Source organism: Streptopelia decaocto (genome assembly GCF_964273445.1).
Source record: "Streptopelia decaocto genome assembly, chromosome: 25".
Lineage (NCBI taxonomy): Eukaryota > Metazoa > Chordata > Aves > Columbiformes > Columbidae > Streptopelia > Streptopelia decaocto.
The window spans coordinates 1402482-1429178 of record NC_138680.1 but is presented as its reverse complement, the minus strand read 5'-3'; the positions used below and the strand labels follow the sequence as shown (position 1 = coordinate 1429178).

Sequence of the window (26697 nt, the reverse complement as noted above, 5' to 3'; positions counted from 1 at the left end):
AACCGCTCTGTGCAGGAGTGAGTTTTACTCTTCCAAAGCAAGACAAACTCGTCTTTCCCCCGTAGGTCTGAGTCTATTGTGTTATTAATTTATTACGTTATATTTTCTATCCATCAGCCTGCAGAGCATCTCTCTGTTTCACAGGGTAATGGGTTTGGAGCTGCAGACCGTCATCACTAAAAGCATCCATTCCTCCTCCAGAACCTGACCCTGCCATTTCCAAACCAGCCCCAAACCCTTCCAAATCCCATCGATCTTTCTTGAATAAACCATCCAAGTGCTGCAGTTTTCCAAACCCTGCTGATCCCATGGATATTCTTGACTAAACCATCCACGTGCTGCAATTTTCCAAGATTTCCAAACCAGCCCCAAACCCTGCTAATCTCATAGATATTTCTTGACTAAACCATCCATGTGTTGCAATTTCCCAAGAATTCCAATCCAGGCCCAAACTCTGCTGATCCCATCAATATTTCTTGACTAAACCATCCACGTGTTGCAATTTCCCAAGATTTCCAAACCAGCCCCAAGCCCTCCTGATCCAATAAATACATTTTAATAAATTATACAAGTGTGGAAATTTTCCAAGATCTCCAATCCAGCCTCAGGCCCTACCAATCCCATCAATATTTCGTGACTAAACCATCCAGGTGTGTCAAGTTTCCAAGATTTCCAAACCAGCCCCAAGCTCTACCAATCCCATTGATATTTCTTGACTAAACCATCCACATGTTGCAATTTTCCAAGATTTCCAAACCAGCCCCAAACCCTACTGATTCCATAAATATTTTTTGAACGAACCACCCAAATGTTGCATTTTCCCAAACCAGCCCCAAACTCTGCTGATCTCATAGATATTTCTTGGATAAACCATCCAAGAGCTGTGATTTTCCAAACCCTGTCGATCCCATCGATATTTCGTGACTATACCATCCAAGAGTGGCAATTCTCCAAGATTTCCAAACCAGCCCCAAGTCCTATTGATCCCATAAATATTTCTTGACTAAACCATCCACACGCTGCAATTCCCCAAGATTTCCAAACCAGCCCCAAGCCCTATTGATCCCATCAATATATTTTGAACGAACCACTCAACTGCTGCACTTTCCCAAACCAGCCCCAAACCCTACTGACCCCATTAATATTTTTGTAATAAACCATCCAAACGCTGCAATTTTCCAGGATTTCCAAACCCTACCGATCCCATCGATTCTTTTTGAATAAACCACGAGCTGAGTTTTTCCAAGATCTCCAATCCAGCCCCAAACCCGGCCGACCCATCGATATATCTTGAATAAACCATCCAAACACTTCAATTTTCCAGCCCGTTGGGTCGCTGCCGGTGCCCCCCATGCCCGTATCTGCCGGCAGGGATGATGGGGGGTGAAGCCAACGTTTTTTGGGGTGCTGGCAGGGATTTTCCCTGGGGAAGGGGGATGGAGGGTGGATGCTGGCCGGGCTGTGCTGCGCAGGAGCCGGCTCCTCCCTCTCGCTATTTATTCCTCCCCATCGCTCTGCGGCCGAGGCTGAATCACCCCGAACCGAGCAAAGCAACGGGCTCCCCACCGGTGAGTGTTGGGGGGGGGAAAATAGAGACATGGGGGCTTGGGGTGGGATAAATCCCCAGGCAAACGGGGTTTAACACCAAGGGGATAAAGAGGTTTCCTCCTTTCCCCACCATCGCTGCCTAAAAATAGGATTTCCAGCTCCGAAGGCGAGCGTCCTCCTTAAGAGACAGAGCTCGGCTTGTTTATTCAGGGCTGATTCAAAGCTGGTGGGAAATTTCTTCCCCCCGCTTTGCCGCCTTGGAGGGTTTTTGTTTCTTTTGTCAGCTGCACTTAAAAAAAATAAGGGGATTTATATTTATCTATATGTTAAAAATGTAAAACGATTTCTCAAAACGAAGGGGGGGCATTTTCAGCAAGCAAGCCAGCCCACAACCCCCCTTCCCCATAACCTCATTTTCCACCCCCCATCCATTAACCAAAACCTTGCCAGCATCACCAAAATGGTCCGGACACCCCTGTCCTCGAGCATCTTCCTCCCCATATCACCCCCCGCCTTCCCCAACTCCCTCTATTTCTTCTCTCTCCCCCCCATAAGGCACCTTAACAAGGTTATTTCCACAGTTATTTTGGCTCCGGGGTGTTGGTTTTCCTCTCCAAGCCCAAAACCGCCCTCTCGCCAGCCCTGCGCACGTAATTACTGCTCGAATCCTCCATTTTCCGCTTCCCCTCCGCCCCGAAGGAGCTCCCGGGTTCCTCCGCTTCTCCAATAAAACCTCGGTTACAAACCGTTCCCATATAAACCCCCTGAATTACTTGCTCGTCGCTTACGTTTGACCGCAGAGAAGGGAAAAACTGGGGGAGGGAGGTTAAAAAGAGCCAGGAAAAAAATATCAGCAAAGCCATTCGAGGATATAATTTAATGATAATATTACAGTCATGCTTTAAGTGTTATTTCCAAGCAGAGAAAAAGCAACTCCAAGCCCAAAAAGTGGCTCCCGGGGGTTTGTGGCAGCGACTGCGTTTATTGGGGTGAAGGAGCTCGGTAATTAGCAGCGCAAACGCAAACGAGCCCTCGCCTTGTTTATCAGGCAATTAGAGGAACAGGTCGGGGCTGCCAGGCTGGAATATCCTCCGGGGTTTTGCTAAAACCTGTTTTCATCCTGGGCTTGATTTTCTCCCCTTCTTGCCACTCGCTGTCTTAAAAAAATAATAATATAAATTAATAATTGGGATGTTTTTACACTGGTCTTAAATCTCATCGTTGCTCCCAGGGGGTGGGTGCTGTGGGGCAAAAATAGGGTGCCTTACACCCTATTTTATTGTATTTCTTTTATGAGAGAGCACTGGGCCAGCAGCCCAGGCCTGGCTTTCCTCCCTATCAGCATAAACAGGCTCTCACATCTTCTCTTTTAATTAAACCTCTTGCTAATGATCCCAACCAAACATATTTTGACATATTTTTCCTGCCTGTTGGTGCTGTTAAGGGCAGCATCTCATGAGAGACCGTCATCTTTTATCTGCATTAAACTTAATAACTGGGTTAAGCAATGACTCTTAAGGAAGCTGGGCCATTAATTGCTGCAAAAAAACCCCACTCAGGAAAAAAAACTTAATTGTTTATTGCTGTAACAAGGCAGCAAGTGCATCTGAAGCATCCAAGGGTGCTGCAAAACACCCACCCACGCTTTGCTAGGAATGTTTTCTCTCCCTCTCCAGCATCCCAGTGCACACAGGGGGGTTTTTGGGGGGGATCTCAGCCTTGGATGGGATGGAAAACCCTTATCTATTGCTGAATTTGTGCATTAAACACAAGAGTGACGGTAATTCAACGCTCCATGGTGTTGCAGGGAGGCATCCGAAGGGATTTTGCGGCTCAGGGGGGTGTTTTCCAAAGGTCTTTCCCAAAGGATTTGCAGCGCTTGTGTGTCTTATACAGGCTGGATTATACACAGGGAGAGAACAGCTCTTTAAATCGGGATTTCATCCTTGCAATCCCGTCAGATAGCGTAGGAGAGACCTGGAACGCCAGCAGCAAAATGCTGCGTAAGCAGCTATTTGCAAACACATTAAACTAGAAAAATGCTGATTTTCAGTTAAGGCCTGTTGCACATAAACAGGGAATTGGGCAAAACACACCAAATTCCCTTCTTTAGGGAAAAAAAGCCTCCAGGGTAAGGCTGGGGGTTCCACCCTTGCAACCCCAGGTACCCAAAAGCTTTGGGAGTGGGATGAGTCTGTTCATCACCACCCACCCTTGCACGGCAGAAATCTCATTTATATCGCCTAATTGGACAGAGCAGGTTCAATAAGTGGATTTTTTATACCTCCCTACCAAGTGAAGCACTTTTCCTAAACCCTTTTTTCCTCTGCTTAAAGTTGCCGTTACCAGCAGAGGACCTGTTGGAGAGGTGGGGAGATATACATATACATATATATATATATATATATATATGGAATCATAGAATCATTTTGTTTGACCCTTAAGATCATCGAGTCCAACCATAACCTAACTCTAGCTTTAAACCACATACCTAAGAACCTAATCTATCCTTCTTATATGTAGATATATATACAGAAGTATATATATTTTAAAAATATATATATATCAAAATAAGGGGCTCTGGGGAGGAAAAACATGTCTTTAAGCTATTAATTCTGTGGGTGGATTAAAGGGGACTGTGTTTTACCCTGTTTCCCTGAAAATAAGACAGTGTCTTATATTAATTTTCGCTCCTAAAGACACCGTTTTTTATACGTACAGCTGCCTGGACACTATTTAAATTGACTTTTTTAATGAACTGTAACTAGGGCTTATTTTTGGAGTAGGGCTTATATTTCAAGCATCCTCAAAAATCCTTAAAAATCACGCTAGGGCTTATTTTCGGGGTAGGGCTTATTTTTGGGGCAACAGGGTACACGACGCTCGCGCTGGCTACGGTTTCTCTGCCTCCTGCCCCTAACGCTGCCCGTCCTTGTGCCCCACAGCCATGGCCAAGCTCCTTGTCACCTGCTGCCTGGTGACCCTGCTCCTCGGCGCCTGGACCGACGTCGCCTTCTCCAAGAAAGGCAAAGGCAAACCCAGCGGTGGCGGCTGGGGCACCGGGAGCCACCGCCAGCCCAGCTACCCCCGCCAGCCCGGCTACCCCCAAAACCCCGGTTATCCCCATAATCCAGGCTACCCCCACAACCCAGGGTATCCCCACAACCCCGGGTGGGGCCAGGGTTACAACCCATCCAGCGGAGGAAGCTACTACAACCAAAAACCATGGAAACCCCCCAAATCCAAGACCAACTTCAAGCACGTGGCCGGGGCGGCGGCGGCGGGCGCTGTGGTGGGGGGCTTGGGGGGTTACGCCATGGGCCGCGTCATGTCGGGGATGCACTATCGCTTCGACAGCCTCGATGAGTCCCGCTGGTGGGACGAGAACGCCTCGCGCTACCCCAACCGCGTCTACTACCGCGACTACAGCAGCCCCGTGTCGCAGGACGTCTTCGTCGCCGACTGCTTCAACATCACGGTGACCGAGTACAACATCGGCCCCGCCGCCAAGAAAAACGCCTCGGACGCCGGGCCCGGGGTGAACCAGACGGAGACGGAGATGGAGACCAAGGTGGTGACCAAGGTGATCCGGGAGATGTGCGTGCAGCAGTACCGCGAGTACCGCTTGGCCTCCGGCATCCGGCTGCACCTCGCCGACGCCTCCCTGGCCGCCCTCCTCCTCATCACCCTCATCGTCCTGCACTGATGCCCCCGCCGCTCCGAGACGCCCCCCACATCCCCATGGGGACCCCCCGAGCCCTCCAGTTCTCAGTTGCTTTGGTGAAGAGCCCTCGGGGCGCACGGGCACCGACGCTCCCCATCGCCTCCGGTTTAGGTGAATATTTCGTTTACCACCCCGTCCCCGGCGCAACAGGACAGTGATAGAGCTGGATACCCTAAAAATGGCCTTCACCACGTTCCTCCTCCTCGGGGACACCCCGAGAGGGACCACGTCAAGAGAGGAGCTCACCCGGCCCTCAAGAGCGCTTCCAAAAACCCTCTTTGCTAACAAGCGGGGTTTTATTTAATCCCCAAGTCCCGCTGCCATCAAACCCAATTTCCCCAGAGCACGGCGCAGCGTTGCGCCCAGCACCCACATACCCCATAGGGCGTTTGGGTTGCTAAGATATGGGTTTTTCAAGCAACAAGCTGCTGCGTTGCGATTTTAACCCTTTCATCCTAAAAAACACCCTTCACCGTGTACATAGGGACCTGCCCGCTCCGCACCTTGCATGCTGCAAATGCCTCCTGCAGCAACACCCAAAATTAACCCTCGTTGGGTTTTGGTTGACCCTCGCAACGCTTTGCTTTCAGTTCAGCCCCCCTGCCTTTCTTAACCTAAAGGCAAAAAGTGCTGCTGAACGGTCAAAAAATCCCCAAAACGGTAACGCTTGGTGTGTTACAGCCCAACAAAAAGCTATTTTGGATGCACTATGGATGGCAAGTCGCGCTCACACTTCGGCACTTTGACCTAAAGGACGTTAAGATGCAGCTCAAAGGATGCTCGGAACATCGCAAGAGACTAAATCCAGCTAAATCCACGGCAAACAGCATCAGGAAAATCAAGCCTGATGGATGAGAGATGCTTAAAAATGTAATAATCACCTTTTGCAAGTCATTTGTAGAAGCAGCGGGTGAATTCTTGCTTCTTGTGTTTGGGCCGACGCCGGGTTGTGCGGAACCCAGAGCATCTGTGAAGTTGCGCTTGTCGAACCGGTCGCCCCCACGTTATATTTAATATCTCTCGTGTATATTTTTTCTTGCAAGGCACTGAATGACACCGTCCTAAATGATTTTTCGTATCGTAAGCTACGTGAAGAGATCTATATATATATATATATATATATATGTATAAAATATAAGGAAAATAAACCTTTCAGGATACTCACCCGAAAAGCAGGGCTTTGAGGTAACCCGTACTTTGTGATACGCGAATGTTTTTTGTAAATCTGTAAACGGTGCATGCACTAAATTTGCCGTTCTGGTACTTTTCTAAGTGTTCAATGTCGGGTACAAATTAAAACGGATCAAGCCAAGACACATTGGTTTCCTTCATGCAAACAGCTCTCGCCGGTCCCCATAGACAGAAGCCGCATTTTTCGCCCTCTCTGTCCCTTCCTCCCCGGCCTGTGGGTGCCTTTGTTCTCTTTCAGCACTAAATTTGGCCTAAAAACTACATTTTCAGTTAACCTTTTCTCCTCCCGCTAACCACCCAACAAATAGTTCCTAATCAAGCCAATGTGCTAGTTGAGGCCACGGATTTCTTCTCCCCATAGGAAGTCAATACTCATTTCTAATTATTAATTTATAATACCTTGTATTTACTCTATTTTCTGTCTAATAAAAGAGTTTTTACATTTGCTGTTCCGGTGGAGTTAGGCCTGATTAACTCCACGTAAAGCCCCAAGCCCAACCTAAAGGTGCCATAATTCCAAATCTCCCCAGTACCTAAACCAGTATCACCATTAAGCATCTTAAACTATGGCAATGGTTAAAAATTACAATTAAAAAGATGAAAGAATTTGAACCTTTCAGCTGGACGCTGCTTTAATTTTAAGCTCAAGATCAAGCCTTGGACCTGTTTGGTTTGCGCCTTTGTAGGATGCGATTTATTGCGCTGCAAAGCCTCTTGCCCACAAAGACACCAAAGAATTTGCTTATTTAAATGATGCTCCAAGTAAAACCCCAAATCGGACTCTTTACATCCTCCCTGTGCAAAAACGATTTACAGAATGGTGATGGAAAGGAGGATTTGGGGAATAACCCCCCCCCGTGAGGTTATTGGGAGGTTTATACACCACTTTGTATTAATTAAGACTTTTTTTCAAGCTAAAACAAGAGTGATTTCAGGAAAGGACACCCCCTATTTTCCAAGATAAGCACCTACATGGTAAGTTCCACTGAAAAGGGTTTGACCTCAGCAGCCAGCAATACAAAAATGCCAATTTTTAGCCCCCAAACCCCCATCTTCCCACATTTCACCCCAACACGGGGCAGCCGCTCCAGCCCCACATGTAGGGGACACCCTGATATCAGCTCAGATAAGCTCAAAAATCCTCACTTTCCCCGCTTTGCACCCATTTTTTTTACGCAGCATGGGGCCCTGTGTGAATAATTGGGGTTTATGGTGATTTTTGGGGCCATTTTCTCACTGCTGGGGATGAATTTTGGAGCTTTTCTGGCTCTGGGAGCGCTCGAACAGGACATGAGGCCACGGGCTGAGCCCTTGTGTCCTTTGGGACAATTGGCTCCAAGAACCCCCTTGGAGTGACCTGTTTCACTAGAGAAATTAATTGCTTAATTAACTAAATAACCCAAATCCTGCAGCGCGGGCAGGCACCTGGTTGCCAAGCGAGGATCATAAATACACCCCAAAGTACAAATACAGTCATTTTGGGGGGTGTTTTTCTATATACCCCTTCAAATCCCGCATCCTGTGGCGCTTTGCATCCCAGAGCTGGACAGTTTGCAGCGAGACGGAGGAGAAATAGTCTCATTTGGAGGCTTAAAATGCAAACGAGTGCCCAAAACCCACCTGTTTTATTGGGTTTGGATGAGAGGAGCCGCATTGCTGAGCAAACAGCACCATCTCCTGTCTGAACCCAGCCCAGGATCAACCCCGGGGATGTTTTTGCAAAGCCAGGCCTACCAAAGAAACCTCCAAAATTAGGCTGAGCTTTGCGTTGGCTCGGTTGCTGTTTTGGAGCAAAATGGGTGAAAACACCTCGATTTTGCTTCCAAATTCTCACCTAGAAAAACACGTCTATGAGAGATCTCAGCATCTCCCCATCTTCATATACAATCCCAAAACTCCCAGCACAAGGTGATTAATGAGGATGTTAATCACTTTTAAGGCCTTTTCCTGCAGCGCAAGGGCTGGAAATTGAATTGGAGGGTGGGTTGGAACGTATCCCCATATATTGCACAATGAAGGGAGGGGGAAAACAAGAAAAACTGGGGAATTTGGGAAGTGTGGGATCATCCCACAGGCTGCAAATCAGGGCTGCGAATGGAAGGTGCTCTTGACAGCATCCAAACATCAAAATATAATATAAAATATACGTCTGGATGCAAAATGTATGTTGGAAAAATGCGCATTTGAGCTGTGGCTCAACTTTCTGCTGGGTTTATTGTTTTAAACAAGCAGATTTTAAGGAATAAAATAACCCTTTGCTGCATTACAGGGTTCGCTGGGTTTGTTCAGCCTTAAAGCTGCCCCTAAGCCAGTGGAGAGATTATTAGACAAATTATGTAAACCATATTAATTAATTTGAGCAATTTGGATGGTTGTAAGAGCATCGACCTCAGAGCCATCCCATTCCCACCTCCCCCAAAACCAATTAAATCCCTCAGGAGCCAAATAACTTCTGTAGAATTAAAATAATTATTGTAAAAGAACCTGGAAAATCAATGTACATCAGCCAGGGCTGATTTAACCTCTCAAAAGAGGTGAGGCCCGACTCAACAGCTCTGCTGGGGAGACTATAAGGGTATTTATACCCCAAAAAACACTCATTCTAAGAGGAGACGACCCACTCGCAAACACCCAGGCTCAAAAATGCTCTGGTGAGGGACTTAACCACTGCAGGATGGTGATTGCCCATGGGGATCCCAGATATTTCACCTGGCGCCTTCTTATTTTCTTCACCCATAGCAATGGTTGAGCTGCTGCAGCTAAACCGGATTTTAGGGAAGGTTTAACCACCCAAAGCAGTGACTAGAGATAAAAACACAGATGATAGAGGGGAAAAAATCCCTCCCCAAAGCTCCCCTGCTCTTCCCAAAGAGGATTTGCCTCCTCTCTGTCAAATATAAAGCACCCGAGGGAGGGTCAGTCGCACAGCTGGGGGTGTTTTGGGCTGAGGATGCTAAAGATTGGGGTTTTTTTGCCCATTTCAAAGCCAGATTGATGGGACAGGGCAGGTTTGTCCCCAAGCATCACGTTAACCCCCCCCCGGCAGCGTCCCTTGATGATACGGCTCTTCCTTGCGTTGCTACCAGTGCTAAACATGCTGGATTTGGTTAAAAAACAAGAGGATGTGTCAAGGCCAAACTTTATTGCAAGGTGGAGGGGTCCATTTTCAAGCCCCGCATCCCCACCCCGATCCCCCATGGAGTCCCAGCGCTCTTTTTTGGGCGGAAAGGAGCATTTTTTTGGTAAAGCCACACAACAGGAAACCAGAGCTGAGCGTCAATCCGGGTGCAAATCCCCACACGTCCTCGCAGGGCTGGATTTCCGGTGTTCGGGGGCTTGCAGGGTCCGGGTGACCATGGCGATGGGTGCTCAGCTCCAGGGGAAACTGAGGCAGCGGCGGAGCGTCTCTTCCACCTCCCCAAGCCACATCTCATCCCCCAGTAGTCATTCACTAAGAAACCCCGGTGGGCTCAGCCGGCCGGGGGGTCACCCGTGGTCCCCTCCCGGCGCTCAGCGCTGCAGCCCGTGGGTGACGAAGCAGACGGCGGGTGCCAGTAGCAAAGCGGGGCCGACGCCACCGCGTCCGTCCCCAGCGGCTCGGTTGGGGGGTCCCCGCTTGCCACCCATATCTGGCCAACTCGGGGCGTGAAAACCACCCGCCGGCGGGGGCTGCCGCGCCACGGGGACGCCGTGGCCCAGGCGGGACGGCCGCGGGCGCCCCAAGAGCCCCATACCGTACCCCGCGGCGGCGCCGGCCGCGATGGCCCCCGCCACCTTGGAGCCGCGGCCCGGGGGGCCGGCGCTGCGGGACATGGCCCGAAAGCCCCCGCGGAGGCCCCCGGTGCCGCCGACGCCTCCTCGGCCCCCGGTTCTTCCACCGGCGCCGCGGCGGCCGCCGGCACCGGCGCTGAAGAGGGCGAGGAGCAGCATGGCCACCCAGCACCAGGCGTCGCGGGGCCTCATCCTGCTGACCTGCCAAAGGGGCACAAGGAGGGAGAGTGAGCTCCATGCCTTATGTTTAGGCCAACACACACTGAATAAAGTTAATAATTCAATATATCAAATATATCAACCATATTCAATCATAGAATCATTTTGGTTGGAAAAGCCTCTCAAGCTCATTGAGTCCAACCATTACCCCAGCGCTTGCGCTGCCCCATGTCCCTGAGAACCTCATCTATACGTCTTTTACTACATATAATTTATGTGTGATCCAAACACTCCCAACTTCCCCAGCAAACTCATACGTTCGTTTTTCCACCCGCCGCAAAGCATCGCGACGCAATTCCCCCTCATCCCCCGCCCTGCAGCCCCTGAGCAAACAACCTCATTGTACCGAAGCTGCTGAGCCATCGCAGCCCCAAAACCAGCCCCAAAACCAGCAGGAGCCGTTGTTGACAAAAGCCTTTTGAACCAGCAGAGCCCCCCTGGCCGCAGCATCCCTGTGTCAGCGTTTCCATCCAACCGGCCCCGCTGGAAGGTGCCAGGCCTGACCCACCCCCCTTCAAAACCCAGTGCTTCAAAATTAAAAATAACAGGGCTTGATTAATTTAATTTGTCTCATTTCTCTGCCCTGTTCCTCCAAATAATGTTTTGTTTTAAGCCTGGAGAAGCACATCCCACTTCCAGCTCCATCCACGTTAGAAACGCCCCAAAATCCGGGCGGCAAACCCCAGAAAAATAAACTGGTATTTTTTTTCCTTTCCTATTTTTTGCCCTTTTTATTTCCCCAGCAGTTTATGGATCACAACCCGGGGAAAACGGGGCAGGTGTTGCCTCCCCTGGTTGTTTTCCCCATCCCAACCTCCAGCTCCGGTTTGTGCCAAACCCCAGGATTTTCCACCTTGCTAATTTACCCAATTTTTAGCTTATTCTCCCCAACTCTGTGCCCTTACCCGTGCAGCTGGTGATGCCTCCTCCTGCCTGCGCCTGTGGGCTCGACTCAACTCGCACTTTTTCCGGAGGATAAAGCTTCGACGAGCGGAGCCAACGTCACCCGTGTCCCCTCCTGCGCGGGGAGGGATAAACGGGCTGGAAAATGCGGGGCCGGCGGCTTCGGGGAGAAAACAAAGTGCGGTTGGGGATAAACTTGGGGATGCAGGGAGCTCAGGTTTAAATACTGAGCACACAGAATCACAGAATCCCAGGATGTCAGGGGTTGGAAGGGACCTGGAAAGCTCATCCAGTGCAATCCCCCCATGGAGCAGGAACACCCAGATGAGGTTACACAGGAAGGTGTCCAGGCGGGTTGGAATGTCTGCACAGAAGGAGACTCCACAACCCCCTGGGCAGCCTGGGCCAGGCTCTGCCACCCTCACCGGGAACAAGTTTCTTCTTATATTTAAGTGGAACCTCCTGTGTTCCAGTTTGAACCCATTACCCCTTGTCCTGTCACTGGTTGTCACCGAGAAGAGCCTGGCTCCATCCTCCTGACACTCCCCCTTTAGATATCTGTGAACATGAATGAGTCCCCCCTCGGTCTCCTCTTGTCCAGCTCCAGAGCCCCAGCTCCCTCAGCCTTTCCTCACCCGGGAGATGCTCCACTCCCTTCAGCATCTTTGTTGCCCTGCGCTGGACTCTCTGCAGCAGTTCCCTGTCCTGCTGGAACTGAGGGGCCACAGCTGGACACAATATTCCAGGTGTGGTCTCCCCAGGGCAGAGCAGAGGGGCAGGAGAACCTCTCTGACCTACTGACCACCCCCTTCTAACCCACCCCAGGTCCCATTGGCTTCCTGGCCACAAGGGCCCAGTGCTGGCTCATGGTCCCCCTGCTGTCCCCAGGACCCCCAGGTCCCTTTCCCCTACGCTGCTCTCTAATAGGTCATTCCCCAGCTTACACTGGACCCTGGGGTTGTTCCTGCCCAGATTCAAGACTCTACACTTGCCCTTGTTCTATTTCATTAAATTTTTCCAGCAATGCTGAGGTTTCCTTCTAGAGGTGAGTTTTACCTTCTGGAAGGGAAACATCCAGAGGATCGAGTCCGCTGACCACATTTTGTGGGGTAAATAGTCTCTAAGGGCTGGATAAACACGACAACAGCCCAATATTCCCCAAGAACCTTCCAGTGATTTAAATATGATTCTCCAAAACTGCCGGGATGCGGGTTGATTTTATTCCTCTCCCTCACACAAAGCCCATTTCAGCAGCATTTCTGTCCACAAAGTGCTTTATTTTAAAGAAAACAGGCTCTAACTCCGGTGTTTTCATTCTGTATTAAGTTGCTACATATTTTGTTTTCTTGTTAATCAACCACAGTCATCCTTCAAATCCATTAAAAGCTTTTCTCGCTGTACAACACTCTCCCTAACGCGTTAAAGGTGGAAAAGGTACCATCGAAATTAAAAAAAATTAGAAAGATACATTTCAAAAAATCAAGGGAAAAAGAGTTTTAGTTCACATCGAGGTATAGAAGTGATATTGCTGGTTTAGCCCGCGAGCAAAGAGGTTTATCCAGGTGGGATGGTGATAACGGAGCCAGTTGTGGTCCTGGTTTGGCCAGGACAATGTGTCGGCGCTATTTGGCATGTTACGGCTACAGAGAGGTTTGACATCGTGGTTTCTTTTAAAAAAATCCCTAAAATTAGTGCAAATTAGAAAGGGGGGAGCAGGGGGTTATGCAACCAGATGCAGGTTATGGGAACAAGGCGGGGAAAAGCGATTTACTCCCCTGCTGTAAATGCGGTTGTCAGTCCCCAGGTTTGCTACCGGCAGCAAATATGTTTAAAAACCCCCAATTCTCAGCAGACCCTTTTAATTTACAAAAGCTTCCCGTCACCTGCGAATTATTGCGATAGAAATGTGCTTCTTTTAAAAGGAAAAGAGGGATTATTTGTGCTCTCTTGCCACCGGGTCCTTCACCGGGAGCCGCATGCGGCACCATCTTAAACCTGAGCCTAAATTCTCGTTCTCAAACACTGGCAGCCCTCGCTCGGCCCCTGGATTTCCTATTTTGTTGCTTTTATCAGCCCCTGTTATTTCCAGGGATTTGAGCTTTTGGCCAAAGTTTCCACCGGCCAGAGTCTCATGGGGAAAAACCCCATTTGCAGCAAAGGAGCCCCCAAGGATGCTGCACGGATGAAGACACGGGAGGATGCTGAAGGCGCCAAGCCAGAGTGATCCCGACGGACTCCGGGCAAGACGGGGTTTGGGGTTCGATCCGGCGCATCCTGCGGGAAAACGGCTCTTTGTGCAACACAACCCAGAGCCGGCAAAACGTTTCACATCGCTGTGGGACCTTCGGAAATCTCCTCCAGCCTCTGCTCGATCATCAGCCGGAGGACGGAGTATCTGGAGAGGCAAAGAACACGGAAAATGGGATGTTTTGCAGCATCAAGCTGGGCTTTTAACCCAAATTGCCGAGAAAACTCTGGCATGATGCAAACTCCCTGAATGTATCGGGGATGCAAGGCTGTGCAAATGAGTTTTCGGCAGCAAAATAACCCCACAAAAATGTCTTTAACTCTCGGCATCTCCACCCCGATGGCGCCAAACCCGCCGTACTTGCGCATTAGCTTCTTCACTTCGCGATCCTCCTCTTCCTCCAGCTTCTGGATGAAGCTCCTGAGGACGGGCATCTCGAATTTGATGTACTGAGCGACCTGGGTGGGAGAGAAACGACGAAGAGGGTGATGAAGAGGGCGATGCACCAACCCCGTGAGGCTGAAGGCGAGTTCGCAGCATCCTCTCCCCAGATATAACCAGGAAAATCAAGAATCCCCCCAACTTTTGCAAAAATCCCTAGAAGAAACCACATTCCCACAGCACAAACAGCAACAAACGAGCGCTAATTACTGGGAAAAAAGTCACCAAAGGATTATTTTACATTTTACCCACTGCAAGACTTGGCTCCTTCATACAGAGCGCCCTGATGTGCCACTGAGCGCCAAATAAACCCTGAAAACACTTCGTCTGGGCTTGGATTAAAAAGCAAAGCAGGGCTGGGGTAGGAGGGATCCAGCAGATGGCAGCAGAACATATCAATGATGCCAAAAGATGTGCAGCGATCGCTGTTCTGCAATCAGCTTTGGGATGGTGAAATAGGGCTGGGCGGCGTTTGCTCTCGGTTGCAGCTTAAAGATGCTCTTGAGCACAAAAATAAGGTTTTCCCCATGAGTAAAACAAAGCAATTCCTGCATCCCCAGCATGGAGACGTCCCCCTGCAGCCCAAAGCCACGAGCATCCCGCGGCGCTGAACTCACGTCGTAGGTGATTTCTTCCACCTGGTCCTTCTCCATGAGGAAAACCTTGGAGACCTGCTCGCAGGGGCCCTGCAGGATGCGGGCGATCAGGGGGTAATCACTGGCTCGCAGCTTCTGCTTCTCTGCGGACGCCAAAAACACCGGCGTTCAGCTCGGCCGCAACCAGGCTGCGCCGTAACCAACCCACTGGCTGTGCCGTAACCAACCTGCCAGCTGCGCCATAACCAACCCATCGGCTGTGCCATATCCAACCCACCAGCTGTGCCATATCCAACCCACCAGCTGTGCCGTGACCAACCCATCGGCTGTGCCATATCCAACCCACCAGCTGTGCCGTGACCAACCCATCGGCTGTGCCATAACCAACCCAACAGCTGTGTGGTAACCAACCTGCCGGCTGCGCCGTGTCCAACCCGCCGGCTGCACCGTAACCAACCCACCAGCTATGCCGTAACCAACTCGCTGGCTGCGCCATAACCAACCTGCCAGCTGCGCCGTAACCAACCCACCAACTATGCCATAACCAACCTGCCGGCTGCACCATAACCAACCCACCAACTATGCCATAACCAACCTGCCAGCTGCGCCGTAACCAACCCACCAACTATGCCATAACCAACCTGCCAGCTGCGCCGTAACCAACCCACCAACTATGCCGTAACCAACCCGCCGGCTGCGCCATAACCAACCCACCAACTATGCCATAACCAACCCACCGGCTGCACCGTAACCAACCCACCAGCTATGCCGTAACCAACCTGCCGGCTGCGCCATATCCAACCCGCCAGCTGTGCCGTGACCAACCCACCGGCTGAGCCGTAACCAACCCACCAGCTGTGTGGTAACCAACGCGCCGGCTGAGTCATAACCAACCCGCTGGCTGCACCATAACCAACCCACCAGCTGTGCCATAATCAACCCACCAGCTGTGCCATAACCAACCCGCCGGCTGTGCCGTAACCAACCCACCAGCTGTGCTGTATCCAACCAGCCATCTGTGCCATAACCAACCCACCAGCTACGCTGTAACCAACCTGGCAGCTGCGCCATAACCAACCTGCCAGGTGCGCCGTATCCAACCCGCCGGCTGTGCCGTAACCAACCCACCAGCTATGCCATAACCAACCCGCCATCTGCGCCATAACCAACCCGCCGACTGTGCCATAACCAACCTGCCGGCTGTGCCGTATCCAACCCACCAGCTGTGCTGTAACCAACCCGCCGGCTGCGCCGGGTTGGATTGTTTCGCAGACTCACCTCCGCTGGTGTGGACGATGTAGAGCGCAAACTCCTCCGCCGAGTTTTCAATCTGAACCGAGACATAAATCACTATTAAACATCCATGTTTCCACCCTCGGCTTTCCCAGTAATTAAAAAACCCTGTTATTTCGCTCCGCTGTTGTATTTTATATCCGTGGGATAAGAAATATATTGGAAGCGGCTTTAAGTAACAAAAAAATAGATTGGAAATGGCCTTGAGTAACACAAATATATTGGAATGGCTTTAGGTAACAAAAATATATTGGAAGCGGCTTTAAGTAACAGAAAATATATTGGAAATGAACCATAGAATCATTTCAGTTGGAAGAGACCCTCAGGATCTCTTAGATTTAGTACTAAATCTAGTACTAAACCATGTCCCCAAGAACCTTGTCTAAATGCTAAATGGCTTTAAGTAACAAAAAGTATATTGGAAATGGCTCTAAGTAACCCTTTAGTAGCAAAAAATATATTGGACATGGCTCTAAGTAACCCTTTAGTAACAAAAAATAGATTGGCAATGGCTTTGAGTAACAAAAATATATTGGAATGGCTTTAAGTAACAAAAAGTATATTGGAAATGAATCATAGAATCACTTCAGTTGGAAGAGACCCTCAGGATCATGGAGTCCAACCATCAACTAAATCTAGTACTAAACCATGTCCCTAAGAACCTCATCTAAATGCTAAATGGCTTTAAGTAACAAAAAATAGATTGGAAATGGCTCTAAGTAACCCTTTAGTAGCAAAAAATAGATTGGAAATGGCTCTAAGTAACCATTTAGTAACAAAAAATATATTGGAAATGGCTCTAAGTAACCCTTTAATAACAAAAAATAGATTGGTCATGGCTCTAAGTAACCCTTTAGTAACAAAAAATATATTGTCAATGGCTTTAAGTAACCTTTAAGTAATGGCAAGATGGGGATACTAATTTCTAGAGAAAAAAAAGGCTGTATTATATTTTCCCAAATATCCCAGGGATATAAAAGCGCAACCCAGGGAGGGGGATATTTAACGTACCTTGAATTTATTGAGCAGCAGTTTGAGGACCTGGGGTGTCGTCATGGTGCTGTTGATCCGGACATTGGTGACGGAGCCGTACGCCGGCGTGAACACCGACGTCTACGGGGCGTAAAGTCCACGTCAATCCATGTAACCGCCCATCCGTGGGGAGCGGTTTTTGGGGTCTGGGGCTCACCTTGTGGTTGTAGAAGTGGCCGTTGATGGAGAAGCGGTGGCGGCGGATGCGGCGCTGCTCGCCGGGGGTGCGGGAGCTGCCGCGCCGCCGAACCCCCACGTCGCTCCGCGTCCGCATCAGCTGCGGCGTCTCCTCCGCCTGCGACTTGGCGGCTGGAAATAAACCCGGTTTAGGGCGAGCGAGAACCCCCCTCCATCTACAAAATCCCTTTTGGGGTTCCCCCCGTGGACACAGGAATCCCCACCCCAAAATAAACCCCAGTAAACTTCACCGGAGAGATTAACCCACCAGTTTAAACCCACTGGTTTACTCTCCCCCAGCTGGAGGAGGTTATTAATTCAGAATTAACATCAATCCAGGCTGCGGCCTGGATAAAACCTTTTCCCCCATGGACTTGAGCATCTCATCTCTTTTTTCCATCATTTAATTATTTTCCCCTTTAATGAGAACAACCAAACAGGGCCAGGTGCTTCACATCTCTGCGTGAAAACTGCCCGGGGTCCAGATTATTAGAAACTCCTTCTTCATCCATCTTTAATGAACCTCTCAGGCTTGAGTTGGGACGTTTTAATTCCAAGCATGTCAGCAGCGAGGAAAAATATCTGTGGTTGCAGCTGCATGCTGGTGACTAAGCACTCACGAGGAGGCGCAGGCGCCAGTTTTGCGCTGATTTTTATAGGCTTTTGGTGATAAAATACAATCAAAGCCTCCTTTCTTATGTGCTGGCAGGGGATGAACGTCACACGGCCGGCTGGAATGGTTTCTAAGGCACGATGAGTTGCAGATATTGCCTGGGCAAGCTTTGATTACCGTGATTCCCCCAAAATAAGCCCTACTCCCAAAATAAGCCCTACTCCCAAAATAAGCCCTACTCCCAAAATAAGCCCTACCCCAAAAATAAGCCCTACCCCCAAAATAAGCCCTACCCCCAAAATAAGCCCTAGCATGATTTTTCAGGCTTTTTGAGGCTGCTCCAAATATAAGCCCTACTCTAAAAATAAGCCCGAGTTACAGTTCATTTTTAAAAAGTCAATTAAATAGCGCACAGGCAACATGGAAAAAGTGAAATTGATTGGCAATCGAATGCAGCAGGACAGAAAGGGTTTGGAGAGTTACAATGATGTTCCAGAATGTGATGACATGACTATATTTAAATAAATGTTGATTTCTTTTTGTTCAAGAATAAATGTAGATCGCTGTTCATGGAAAAACAAGACATCCCCTGAAAATAAGCCCTAACGCATCTTTTGGAGTAAAAATTAATATAAGCCCCTGTCTTATTTTGGGGTAGAAGGGGAAAAAAATACGTGAAATGTGGGGGGGATTAAAAGGAAAAAGGGGAAAAGGTGGAGGATCAAGGTTTCATGATCAAGGAGTTTTACAAGTGCTCCGTTCTTCCCAAAGCTGGGAAGTGAATGAATATCAAGGAGGTGAAAGGACGAGCTGGTTTTTTGTCTGTCCAAGGGTGTATTTCCATAAAAGCATTAAAAAAAGCCCCAGGAACATCTTTGAGATGCCCCGATGGAACGAGCACAAGGCACAGAGCCGCTTTTCCCGCGGGAATCGCAGCTCGTGTCCCATTTATTGCCGCAGAACAAGGGGTTAACGAAGCGCCGGGACTGACGAGTGCTGCAAAAACCAGCGACGGGGGGAAAAAGCTTTGCAGAAATGTCGCCTTCCCCATGGTAACGGCACTTCCCACTTATTCTTCTGCCCTAAAAACGGAGCCGCCGGGAAGGGGAAGCACCGACATCCTTTTCCCTCCGATCCCACAGGGTTTTTGGTCCATCCCTTATTTCCTTCCAAGTGCCGCTTCCCCACATCCCACCACGACCCTTTCCCTGAGAATTAAATGGAATTAAACAACTAAATAACTATTGGGAATATACTGGAAATGGCTTTAAGTGGAGGAAGGTGGGGACGCTGATTTCTAGAGGGGAAAAAAGCGCCTCTTTTATATTTTCTCAAAACTGGAGCACGAAGCAGCTGCTCCCAAATCCCACGGGATCTGAGCCCCACTCACCTGCATCCGTGTTTGGAGCATCTGCATCCGTAACCTGGATGTCCGGCAAGGTGCTGGGCTTGAGCACGGACCTGGGGATCAGACATTAAACTAACATACAACCTGTGCAAGAAAAGCTGAAATGCCCCTTTTTTCCCTTTGCTGATGTCTAAATGAACATGGAAAAACCATGGAGCCCCCCCCAGGGCCAGGGCAACCCATGTTCTTGCTGCTCCTGGGCTCTTGAGGATGAAGCTCCAGCCCAGGGTCCCACTGGGAACTGGAATTATTGGGCCCAGAGCAACATGCAGCGTTAAACTGGTGTTAAAGTTAAACCCAGGCTTGGTTTGGGAAGGAGCTTATTGCAAGCAAAGGGGTCTTTGCAAAACGAGGGAGTTATTTGTAAAAGGGGGATTTGTAAAAGGTGGAGGTTGCTAAAGTGGGGGTGTCTTCGCAAAAAGGGAAGGTACGGCAAAAGGGGGAATCTTTGCAAAAGGAGGGATTTTTGCAAAATGGGGGGGGTCTTTGCGAAAGGGGAGGTTGTGCACAAAGGGGAGGAGTGCAGAAAGGAGGGGCTGCAAAGAGGGAGGAGCTCTGTAAAAGGAGGGGTCTTTGGAAAAAGGGGGGATCTTTGCAAAAGGGGGGGGTGCAAAAGGAGGAGCCTTTGCAAAAAGGGAAAGGTCTGTGCACAAATGGGGAGCTTTGCAAAAAGAGGGGGTCTTTGTGAAAGGGGGAATCTTTGCAAAAGGGGGAGGTTTTGCGAAAGGGGGGGTCTTTGCAAAAAGGGGGAGGTTTTGCGAAAGGGGGGGGTCTTTGCAAAAGGGGGAGTCTTTGCAAAATGGGGAGTCTTTGCAAAACAGAGGGTCTTTGCAAAAAGGGGGTCTTTGCAAAAGGGGGGGTCTTTGCAAAAGGGGGGGTCTTTGCAAAAGTGGAGGTTTTGCAAAAGGGGGATCTTTGCAAAATCGGAAGTCTTTGCAAAACAGAGGCTCTTTGCAAAAGGGGGGTCTTTGCAAAAGGGGGAGGCCTTTGCAACAGGGGGGGGCTTTGCAAAAGGGGGGGTCTTTGCAAAACGGGGCGGGGGGGGCGCTCCTTGCAACGTGAAACCAAGCTCCTTTATTTCAGCCTTGGCTTCCTCACGGTTTTGCACCTTCTTTGCAGAGAAGGTAGCTGGGGTTGCAACCCAGCAGATGCTGGTTGGGTTCTTTTGGGGGGGTGTCTCTTCTCTTGCCCCCACTCACCCGTGGGCTCCCAGGTTGCAGCCCGAGTGCCAGGAGGAGGAGGAGGGCGGGGGGCGGATGCGCTGGTTGTCATCCTGCATCTGCAGCCGGATGGGGCGCCGCAAACCCCACGAGATGTTCAGCAGCCCCTCCACGATGAGTTCGCCTTCCTCCTGCGCAGAAGATGGGCAGCTCATTAGCCAAAATACAAATAACTGTAAATAGCGAATTGGGGTTTTTTTTTTTGCACCCCCCCAAAGCAAAATCCAAGCCAGTTTCCTTGTTTTTTTGCCCTAAGTTGTGTGCTTGCCCTGAGGGTTTTTTTACCTCCCGGTGCCGCAGTTGTAAATTTTGCCCTTCGTAGTAGATGTTGTAGGTCTTCAAGTGTAAAAGCAGCTCATTTCTGGAAAAAATAATGGAAAATATGCTGAGAAGAGATGCAGACAAGCAAGGGGGGGATGTTGCGGGTGCTGTTTGGTACCCAGCGTGGTGACCCCTGAGCTGGCCAGGGTGAAATATTGGGAGATACGGGAAAAACCACATATCACTTCCTAGGGCAATGAACCTTCTATGCTGCTGGGAGACCCAAACCAGCTTAATTTGGGGCAAATCTGGGTCTTTTGATGCCTCTAGACCCTCCCTTGTTGAGGAGGTTCCACCCTCTGCAACCATGTGTAGGGGGGACAAGCTCCCCTGCACCCATTTCCCTTGTTGAGGATGTTTACTGGGGTTCCATCCTTTGCAACCACGTGTAGGGGGGGACAAGCTCCCCTGCAACCGTCCCCTCTATAAACTGTGCAAAAAGCACATTAAAAAAGCCACCAGACCTTGGTGGAATCGGTCACAAGGCTGGAAAATAAGGGCATTTTTGGAGCACACAAGCGCTTCGGTCACGCCGGAGTCACAAGTTATCACGGGTGGGTTTATTGCGGTGGCTCGTCCCTCCAAACCCTGATCTTGAGTTTTAAATTAAAACGTTGAGCCTTGCTCTGGTTGCAAATGAATAATAAAAATATAGATCATAACAATAAAATAATAAAAATAATAAACCCAGGCTGGCTAATCACAGCTCTGAGTCCCGGGGAAGCGATGCCTCTGGTATTGATTCACTAAGCTGCCAATTAATTGTGATGAGTTTAAGGATGCTCAGCAGCATCAGACTGGGATAAAGAAGCACAAATTGGGAGGATTTGGGTTTATGAGGGAAAAAAAAAGGGTGGAAAAACTATCACATATCAGCTTTGTCTCCTCTAAAAGAGCCTTTAAACTTAAGAATCCTTTCGCTTCCTTTAGCAAAGCAGAAAAGAACAATTACTAATCCGTACATTCTATGAAGGTTCATAGAGCGTTTGGCCGCGCTCCTAAGAAAAACATTTTGAAAATCCCATCAACAACTTTGGGTTTATTTTTAAAAGGACATGGATGTTTCTTGCCCTAAAACGCCGCTTTCTGTCCAAATCCAGTTTAAAACACTCCCCTCCTCCCATCTTAAAGGTGGAAAAACCCCTGGGAATATTGCAAATAACCCCCCAGCTCCCAGCACCGACTGAATTTCCATCCGAGCGTCTTACTTGGCGATGAATTTGTCTTTTCCGCAGGGAACCAGGTACTCGCAGCCGTAATCCATCCTCCCGCTCGTCTTTCATGGGAGCTGAACCACAAAGAGGGAGGAGAGCAAAGTATAAACCCATCGGCGTGAACCGCCCCGTTATCGCATCCCCTGGATAACCAGGAGATAAATCAACTCCGTTCGGATTGGGAAGAGCTCTTGGGAAAAGGCCCTGGGGAAAATGTTCTGCGGTTCCTCTGGGAAAAGTGATGGGGAAGGAGGGAAAATCAGATAAGGGAAGAAGCGGCGTAAACTCACTGAAAATTTAATACTGGCGGAGATACGTTACGCTGACATTTGCATTTCGAGCATCCACGGGCTGTCCCGAGAGGTTCTCCTGCCCCTCTGCTCTGCCCTGGGGAGACCACACCTGGAATCTTGTGTCCAGTTGTGGCCCCTCAGTTCCAGCAGGACAGGGAACTGCTGCAGAGTCCAGCGCAGGGCAACAAAGATGCTGGAGGGAGTGGAGCATCTCCCGGGTGAGGAAAGGCTGAGGGAGCTGGGGCTCTGGAGCTGGACAAGAGGAGACTGAGGGGGGACTCATTCATGTTCACAGATATCTAAAGGGGGAGTGTCAGGAGGATGGAGCCAGGCTCTTCTCGGTGACAACCAGTGACAGGACAAGGGGCAATGGGTTCAAACTGGAACACAGGAGGTTCCACTTAAATTTGAGAAGAAACTTGTTCCCGGTGAGGGTGGCAGAGCCTGGCCCAGGCTGCCCAGGGGGTTGTGGAGTCTCCTTCTGTGCAGACATTCCAACCCGCCTGGACACCTTCCTGTGTAACCTCATCTGGGTGTTCCTGCTCCATGGGGGGATTGCACTGGATGAGCTTTCCAGGGCCCTTCCAACCCCTGACATCCTGGGATTCTGTGATTCTGTGTGATTCTGCAATGCCAGACCTGGAGGTGGGAGAGTTATGAGGAGGATTTGCTCTTCTTTCCATTTATCCTAGTAGTTTTGTTATGAAGACACGTAGCTCTGAATCCGGCCTGTTGCTTCCTTGTGCCGTCCCGACCCAGCGGGCACACAGGCTGAATTTCGCAAGGGCCGGTTCCTTTAACTATTTTTTACGATGCTGATCGAATTTTTGTGCCAAAACATCCATCGCTCTCATGCAAACACTTGGAAACCGCCCCCCCAAAATATCCCACCTTGGGCGCTCAGAGCACGAGGATGATTTTTGGATGTGCCGAAGCGGAATGAAGATGAGATTTAGGGCGAAGCCCTCGGGGTCGCAGCGCTTTGGAAATCAGACCTTGGAGAGCAATGTTGGGGGTTTTAAGTGACAATAAAGGGCTTCTCGGGTCAGGCTTTTCCTCGGGTGTTTGTGCAAAGCAAATCGAGAGGAACTCTCATTTTCCCAGGGTCTCTTGCCCAGAAAACGGCAAGAAAATAACATTTAATCCACAGACTGCTGTTTTCTTCCACATCACCATGTGCTTCCTCCCAGCCCCTTGGGAAACAAACCCATTTTCCTGCAAAAAAATAATCCCTCCTGCAACAACATCCAGGCGGATAAATGACTCAACCAAGGCCACACGTTAAAAACGGTGTCGGAGGAAGGACACAGCTCCTAAAAACCTCAGCACAGCGGCAACCCCCGCGCACATCGGGATGTATTTTAGCAACTAAACCAGTTGCGAAAGCTGAAACGGGCAAGGGAAGGGCAGGAAGGCGATGCGGCCCCCGGAGCTGCTTGGAGAAAGCAGAAGAGAAACCGGCCACCGAAAAGAATCGCACGTCCCAACGGAAAAGCTGACAAAGGTTTGGGTTTCCTGAGGAGCCGCGCGAGCATCCCGGCGAAGCTCGGCATCGACATTCATCCTCCCACAGGGTGGAAAATAGTGATAATAATCCTATTTATCCATTAAGAATGATATTGGGGAAGGCTTTTGCAGCGGCTTGATGAATTTGGGGGTTACTGAGCCCGCAGAAGCAGATATGGGGATGGTAGAACAAGCTTCTCACTTGTCCCCTGAAAGCGGCTGAAGAAGCTTGGGGACATCACCATGAAGGCGAGGGGGAGGATGGAGTGACACGGCTGCTTGGCCAGTGCTAAAATATTGCACAAAATACAAAAGTGGTTGAAAAACCCCCCGCCAGTGGCTGAAGCTTTAGGTACCAGAGAGTTGTGCTCCACAGCATCGTGGGGATGCAGAGGGGAGAAGCCAAATCTCTGGCGGTTCCCTTGAATGGGACATTGGAGTGAATTTCAGCCAAAAAGCAGCTCATTTTGGGGTGTCGGGGAGCCCTGAAATGCAGGTTCATCCCCCGCGCTGAGGAGCACGGTTTCCTGTTTACCGCCCCGGCGCTGCCACCTTCGCCTCCGTCATCACATCCCCTTCCGAGCAGGCGAAGAAAGGGGCAAATTCTTCCTTTTTTGGGTTTCGAGAGCGCCGGGCTGCGGGTGGGAGGGAGCGGCAGCTGCCTGGAGATCCCCAAACAGACACCAGCTGCCATCACCCCCCTAATTCTCTACCAGGGCTTTGGCAAAAGGCTGGAAATCGCCCAAACCCAAGGGCTGGACACGTGCAAATTGCCCAATGGGTTGCTCAACCTCAACAGCTCAGCGTTATCTCCATGTCCCGGCACCCCCCCGTGCCTCAGTTTCCCCACTGGGCGCTGACGCGTTTCCTCCACACCCGGCACGGGCTGAGCTTTTGCTGCTTATCTTGCAAAACGCTTTTCTTTAAAAAACAACATCAGGTCAAAGTGATTCCCCTGCACACGTGGCAGGAGGATTTCAGCCCCGTCTGCCTTCCAGCACGAGCTGTCAGCAGCTCCCGCACTCACTGCCAGGATTGATAGACCCCAGATTTAACCTTTCTCTTAAAAACAACCTTCCTAAGCCCCTTCCCCATGTCCCACCAGCCCCATGTGCCCCGCGGTGTGGGGGAGCCTGGCCACGCTCACAGCCCCTTGCGTGGAGCGGGGATGAGCGCTTGCTTTTGCAGAGCTCCCGGGGAGATGCGCAGCTCAAATACAACAAAATAATCAGGAAAAAATCCCCCAAAATCATTATTTTCAGCGGGAAGCTGTCTTCCCTGCTCCTGCGAAGGAAGGAGTGGTTTATTGAGGGGTGGTTTGTTTCCTCGGTCCCCTCTTCCAGCACATGGATGCTCCAGCAGCATCTGCGCTGCCGCTCCAGCATCCCCCTGCTCCAGCAACTCCCCGCTCGGGTGGGGGACGCGGTTTGGACGCAGCTGATGCTTCCCCAGGGCCGTGCAAGGGATTGTGGGAATATCCTGCTCCCCGGGGAGGCCGCGATGCTCCCTCCTGCACAAACCCTGCAGCCCAGGGGTTTGTACCCTTTTACCCAGCCCAACGGCGCATCGATCCCCACGCGATCGGTAGCAAATCATCCAGAAGCGACAATTCCTCCCTCGGAGGCACCGAGAGCCTCTCGGAGCCGCTTTGCTCAGCGGTGGGACGCGACCAAGCGCTCTCACCCCGTTACAGCGGATCCTTTTCGTCGCTCGGTGGTGGCTCTGGCCCAGGCGCAGTTTCGGAGCCGGGATTTCTTCCGAGCGTCCGTCCGGCGTCCCTAAGCGCGGAGGTGCGGCAGCTCCATTGTTTTCCAGCCCTGCTATTGTTCACCAGCCCAATTGTTCAGCCCCGTCCTGCAAAGGGGAAAGGAGGGAGCGCTGAGCGGTGGCAGAGGGATCACCCCAAAACGGGTGATGCCATCGGGGCGCTGGCTCGGTGGGGACAAGTGAGGGGACCCACTGGCCACACTCAGCAGGGCAGACCCCTCCAAGCAGAGCAGGTGGCCATCAACGGCTTCTTGTGGGCTATGGGGAAGGAGCTAGTGGGTGTCCCCCCGGGTATGGGTGTCCCCCCGGGTGTGGGTGTCCCCCCCGGGGTGTGACGGGGACCTGTGGGTGCTGGTGGCACCAGCCTGCGAGAGCAGCCAGCCCGAAAAGAGCGGGTGATGCTGAGGATGCTGTGGGGTGCAGTGGTGACACCTCCGTGGCGTGGGGACCGCTTGCCCCCCCAAACCCCACCCCGGGGGTGGGCGCAGCCTTCTGCCTTCTACTCACCGCGGATGGGGCTCCGGGGGGGCTCCGGCTCCGCCCCGGGGCTGCCGGCGTGGATGAGGATGAGGACGGGATGAGGATGAAGATGCCCCGTCCCCCCGCACTCGCCCGTCCGGCTCCGCAGCCGCTGCCCCCGCTGGAGCCGCCCCTGGGCGGGGCGGGGGGGCCGGGGCGGGGCTGCGGGAACTCGCCGGGGTGACGGTGTTGAAATCCCGGGGACACCCTTCTCCGGCACCCAGGGTCACCCCGCGATCCCAAGGGACACCCTCTGTGGGTGTCAAGCCTGGGGGATCCCCTAAGGAATGCTCTACCTGGGGCACACAGTTTGTGTCCCCCCACCGGGACTGGGATCCTAAAGGATGCTCCAGCTCAAACCCCCGGTTCGGGCTCGGGGTTACCAAGGGACACCCTGTTTCTGGTACCCAGGTTGCACCCCGGCGCCAGGATCCCAAAGGATGCCCCATCCCAGGACCAGGATCCCAAAGGTTGCCGTATCCCCGATCCCAGGACCAGGATCCCAAAGCATGTCTGATCCCAGGGCCAGGATCCCAAAGGTTGCCGCATCCCCGATCCCAGGACCAGGATCCCAAAGGATGCCCCATCCCAGGACCAGGATCCTAAAGGATGTCTGATCCCTGGTGCCAGGATCCCAAAGGATGCTGCATCCCCGATCCCAGGACCAGGATCCCAAAGGATGCTGCATCCCTG

General features: G+C 50.9%; 3 protein-coding genes across 4 annotated transcripts; 1 reads left to right on the top strand and 2 right to left on the bottom strand.

The window, feature by feature from the left end:
* The first annotated feature begins 1500 nt into the window (after window positions 1-1500).
* PRNP (prion protein (Kanno blood group)) lies at window positions 1501-6586 on the top strand. 2 transcript variants are annotated; one of them, XR_014186020.1, is made up of 3 exons: window positions 1501-1568; window positions 4494-5383; window positions 5954-6586. XR_014186020.1 is itself a non-coding variant. In XM_082072435.1 (2 exons), exon 2 carries the CDS (start codon window positions 4496-4498, stop codon window positions 5252-5254), a length of 759 nt encoding a protein of 252 aa, XP_081928561.1. In that variant the 5' UTR covers window positions 1501-1568; window positions 4494-4495; the 3' UTR covers window positions 5255-6586. The 2 variants fall into 2 exon arrangements, 1 of the variants encoding a protein (XP_081928561.1); XM_082072435.1 differs by having other exon boundaries at window positions 4494-6586.
* Window positions 6587-9529: 2943 nt separating this feature from the next.
* LOC309449910 (uncharacterized protein) lies at window positions 9530-11397 on the bottom strand. Its single transcript, XM_082072436.1, has 2 exons — window positions 11359-11397; window positions 9530-10435 (listed from the first exon to the last, which is right to left on the bottom strand). Exon 2 carries the CDS (start codon window positions 10424-10426, stop codon window positions 9974-9976), a length of 453 nt encoding a protein of 150 aa, XP_081928562.1. The 5' UTR covers window positions 10427-10435; window positions 11359-11397; the 3' UTR covers window positions 9530-9973.
* Window positions 11398-12657: 1260 nt separating this feature from the next.
* On the bottom strand, window positions 12658-26135 carry RASSF2 (Ras association domain family member 2). The gene is made up of 12 exons (XM_082072433.1): window positions 25993-26135; window positions 25402-25572; window positions 21914-21993; window positions 20670-20745; window positions 20364-20515; window positions 19147-19217; window positions 17124-17275; window positions 16946-17047; window positions 15920-15971; window positions 14663-14784; window positions 13965-14062; window positions 12658-13751 (listed from the first exon to the last, which is right to left on the bottom strand). The coding sequence occupies exons 3-12, from the start codon at window positions 21967-21969 to the stop codon at window positions 13682-13684; spliced, it is 951 nt and encodes a 316-aa protein (XP_081928559.1). The 5' UTR covers window positions 21970-21993; window positions 25402-25572; window positions 25993-26135; the 3' UTR covers window positions 12658-13681.
* Window positions 26136-26697: the final 562 nt, after the last annotated feature.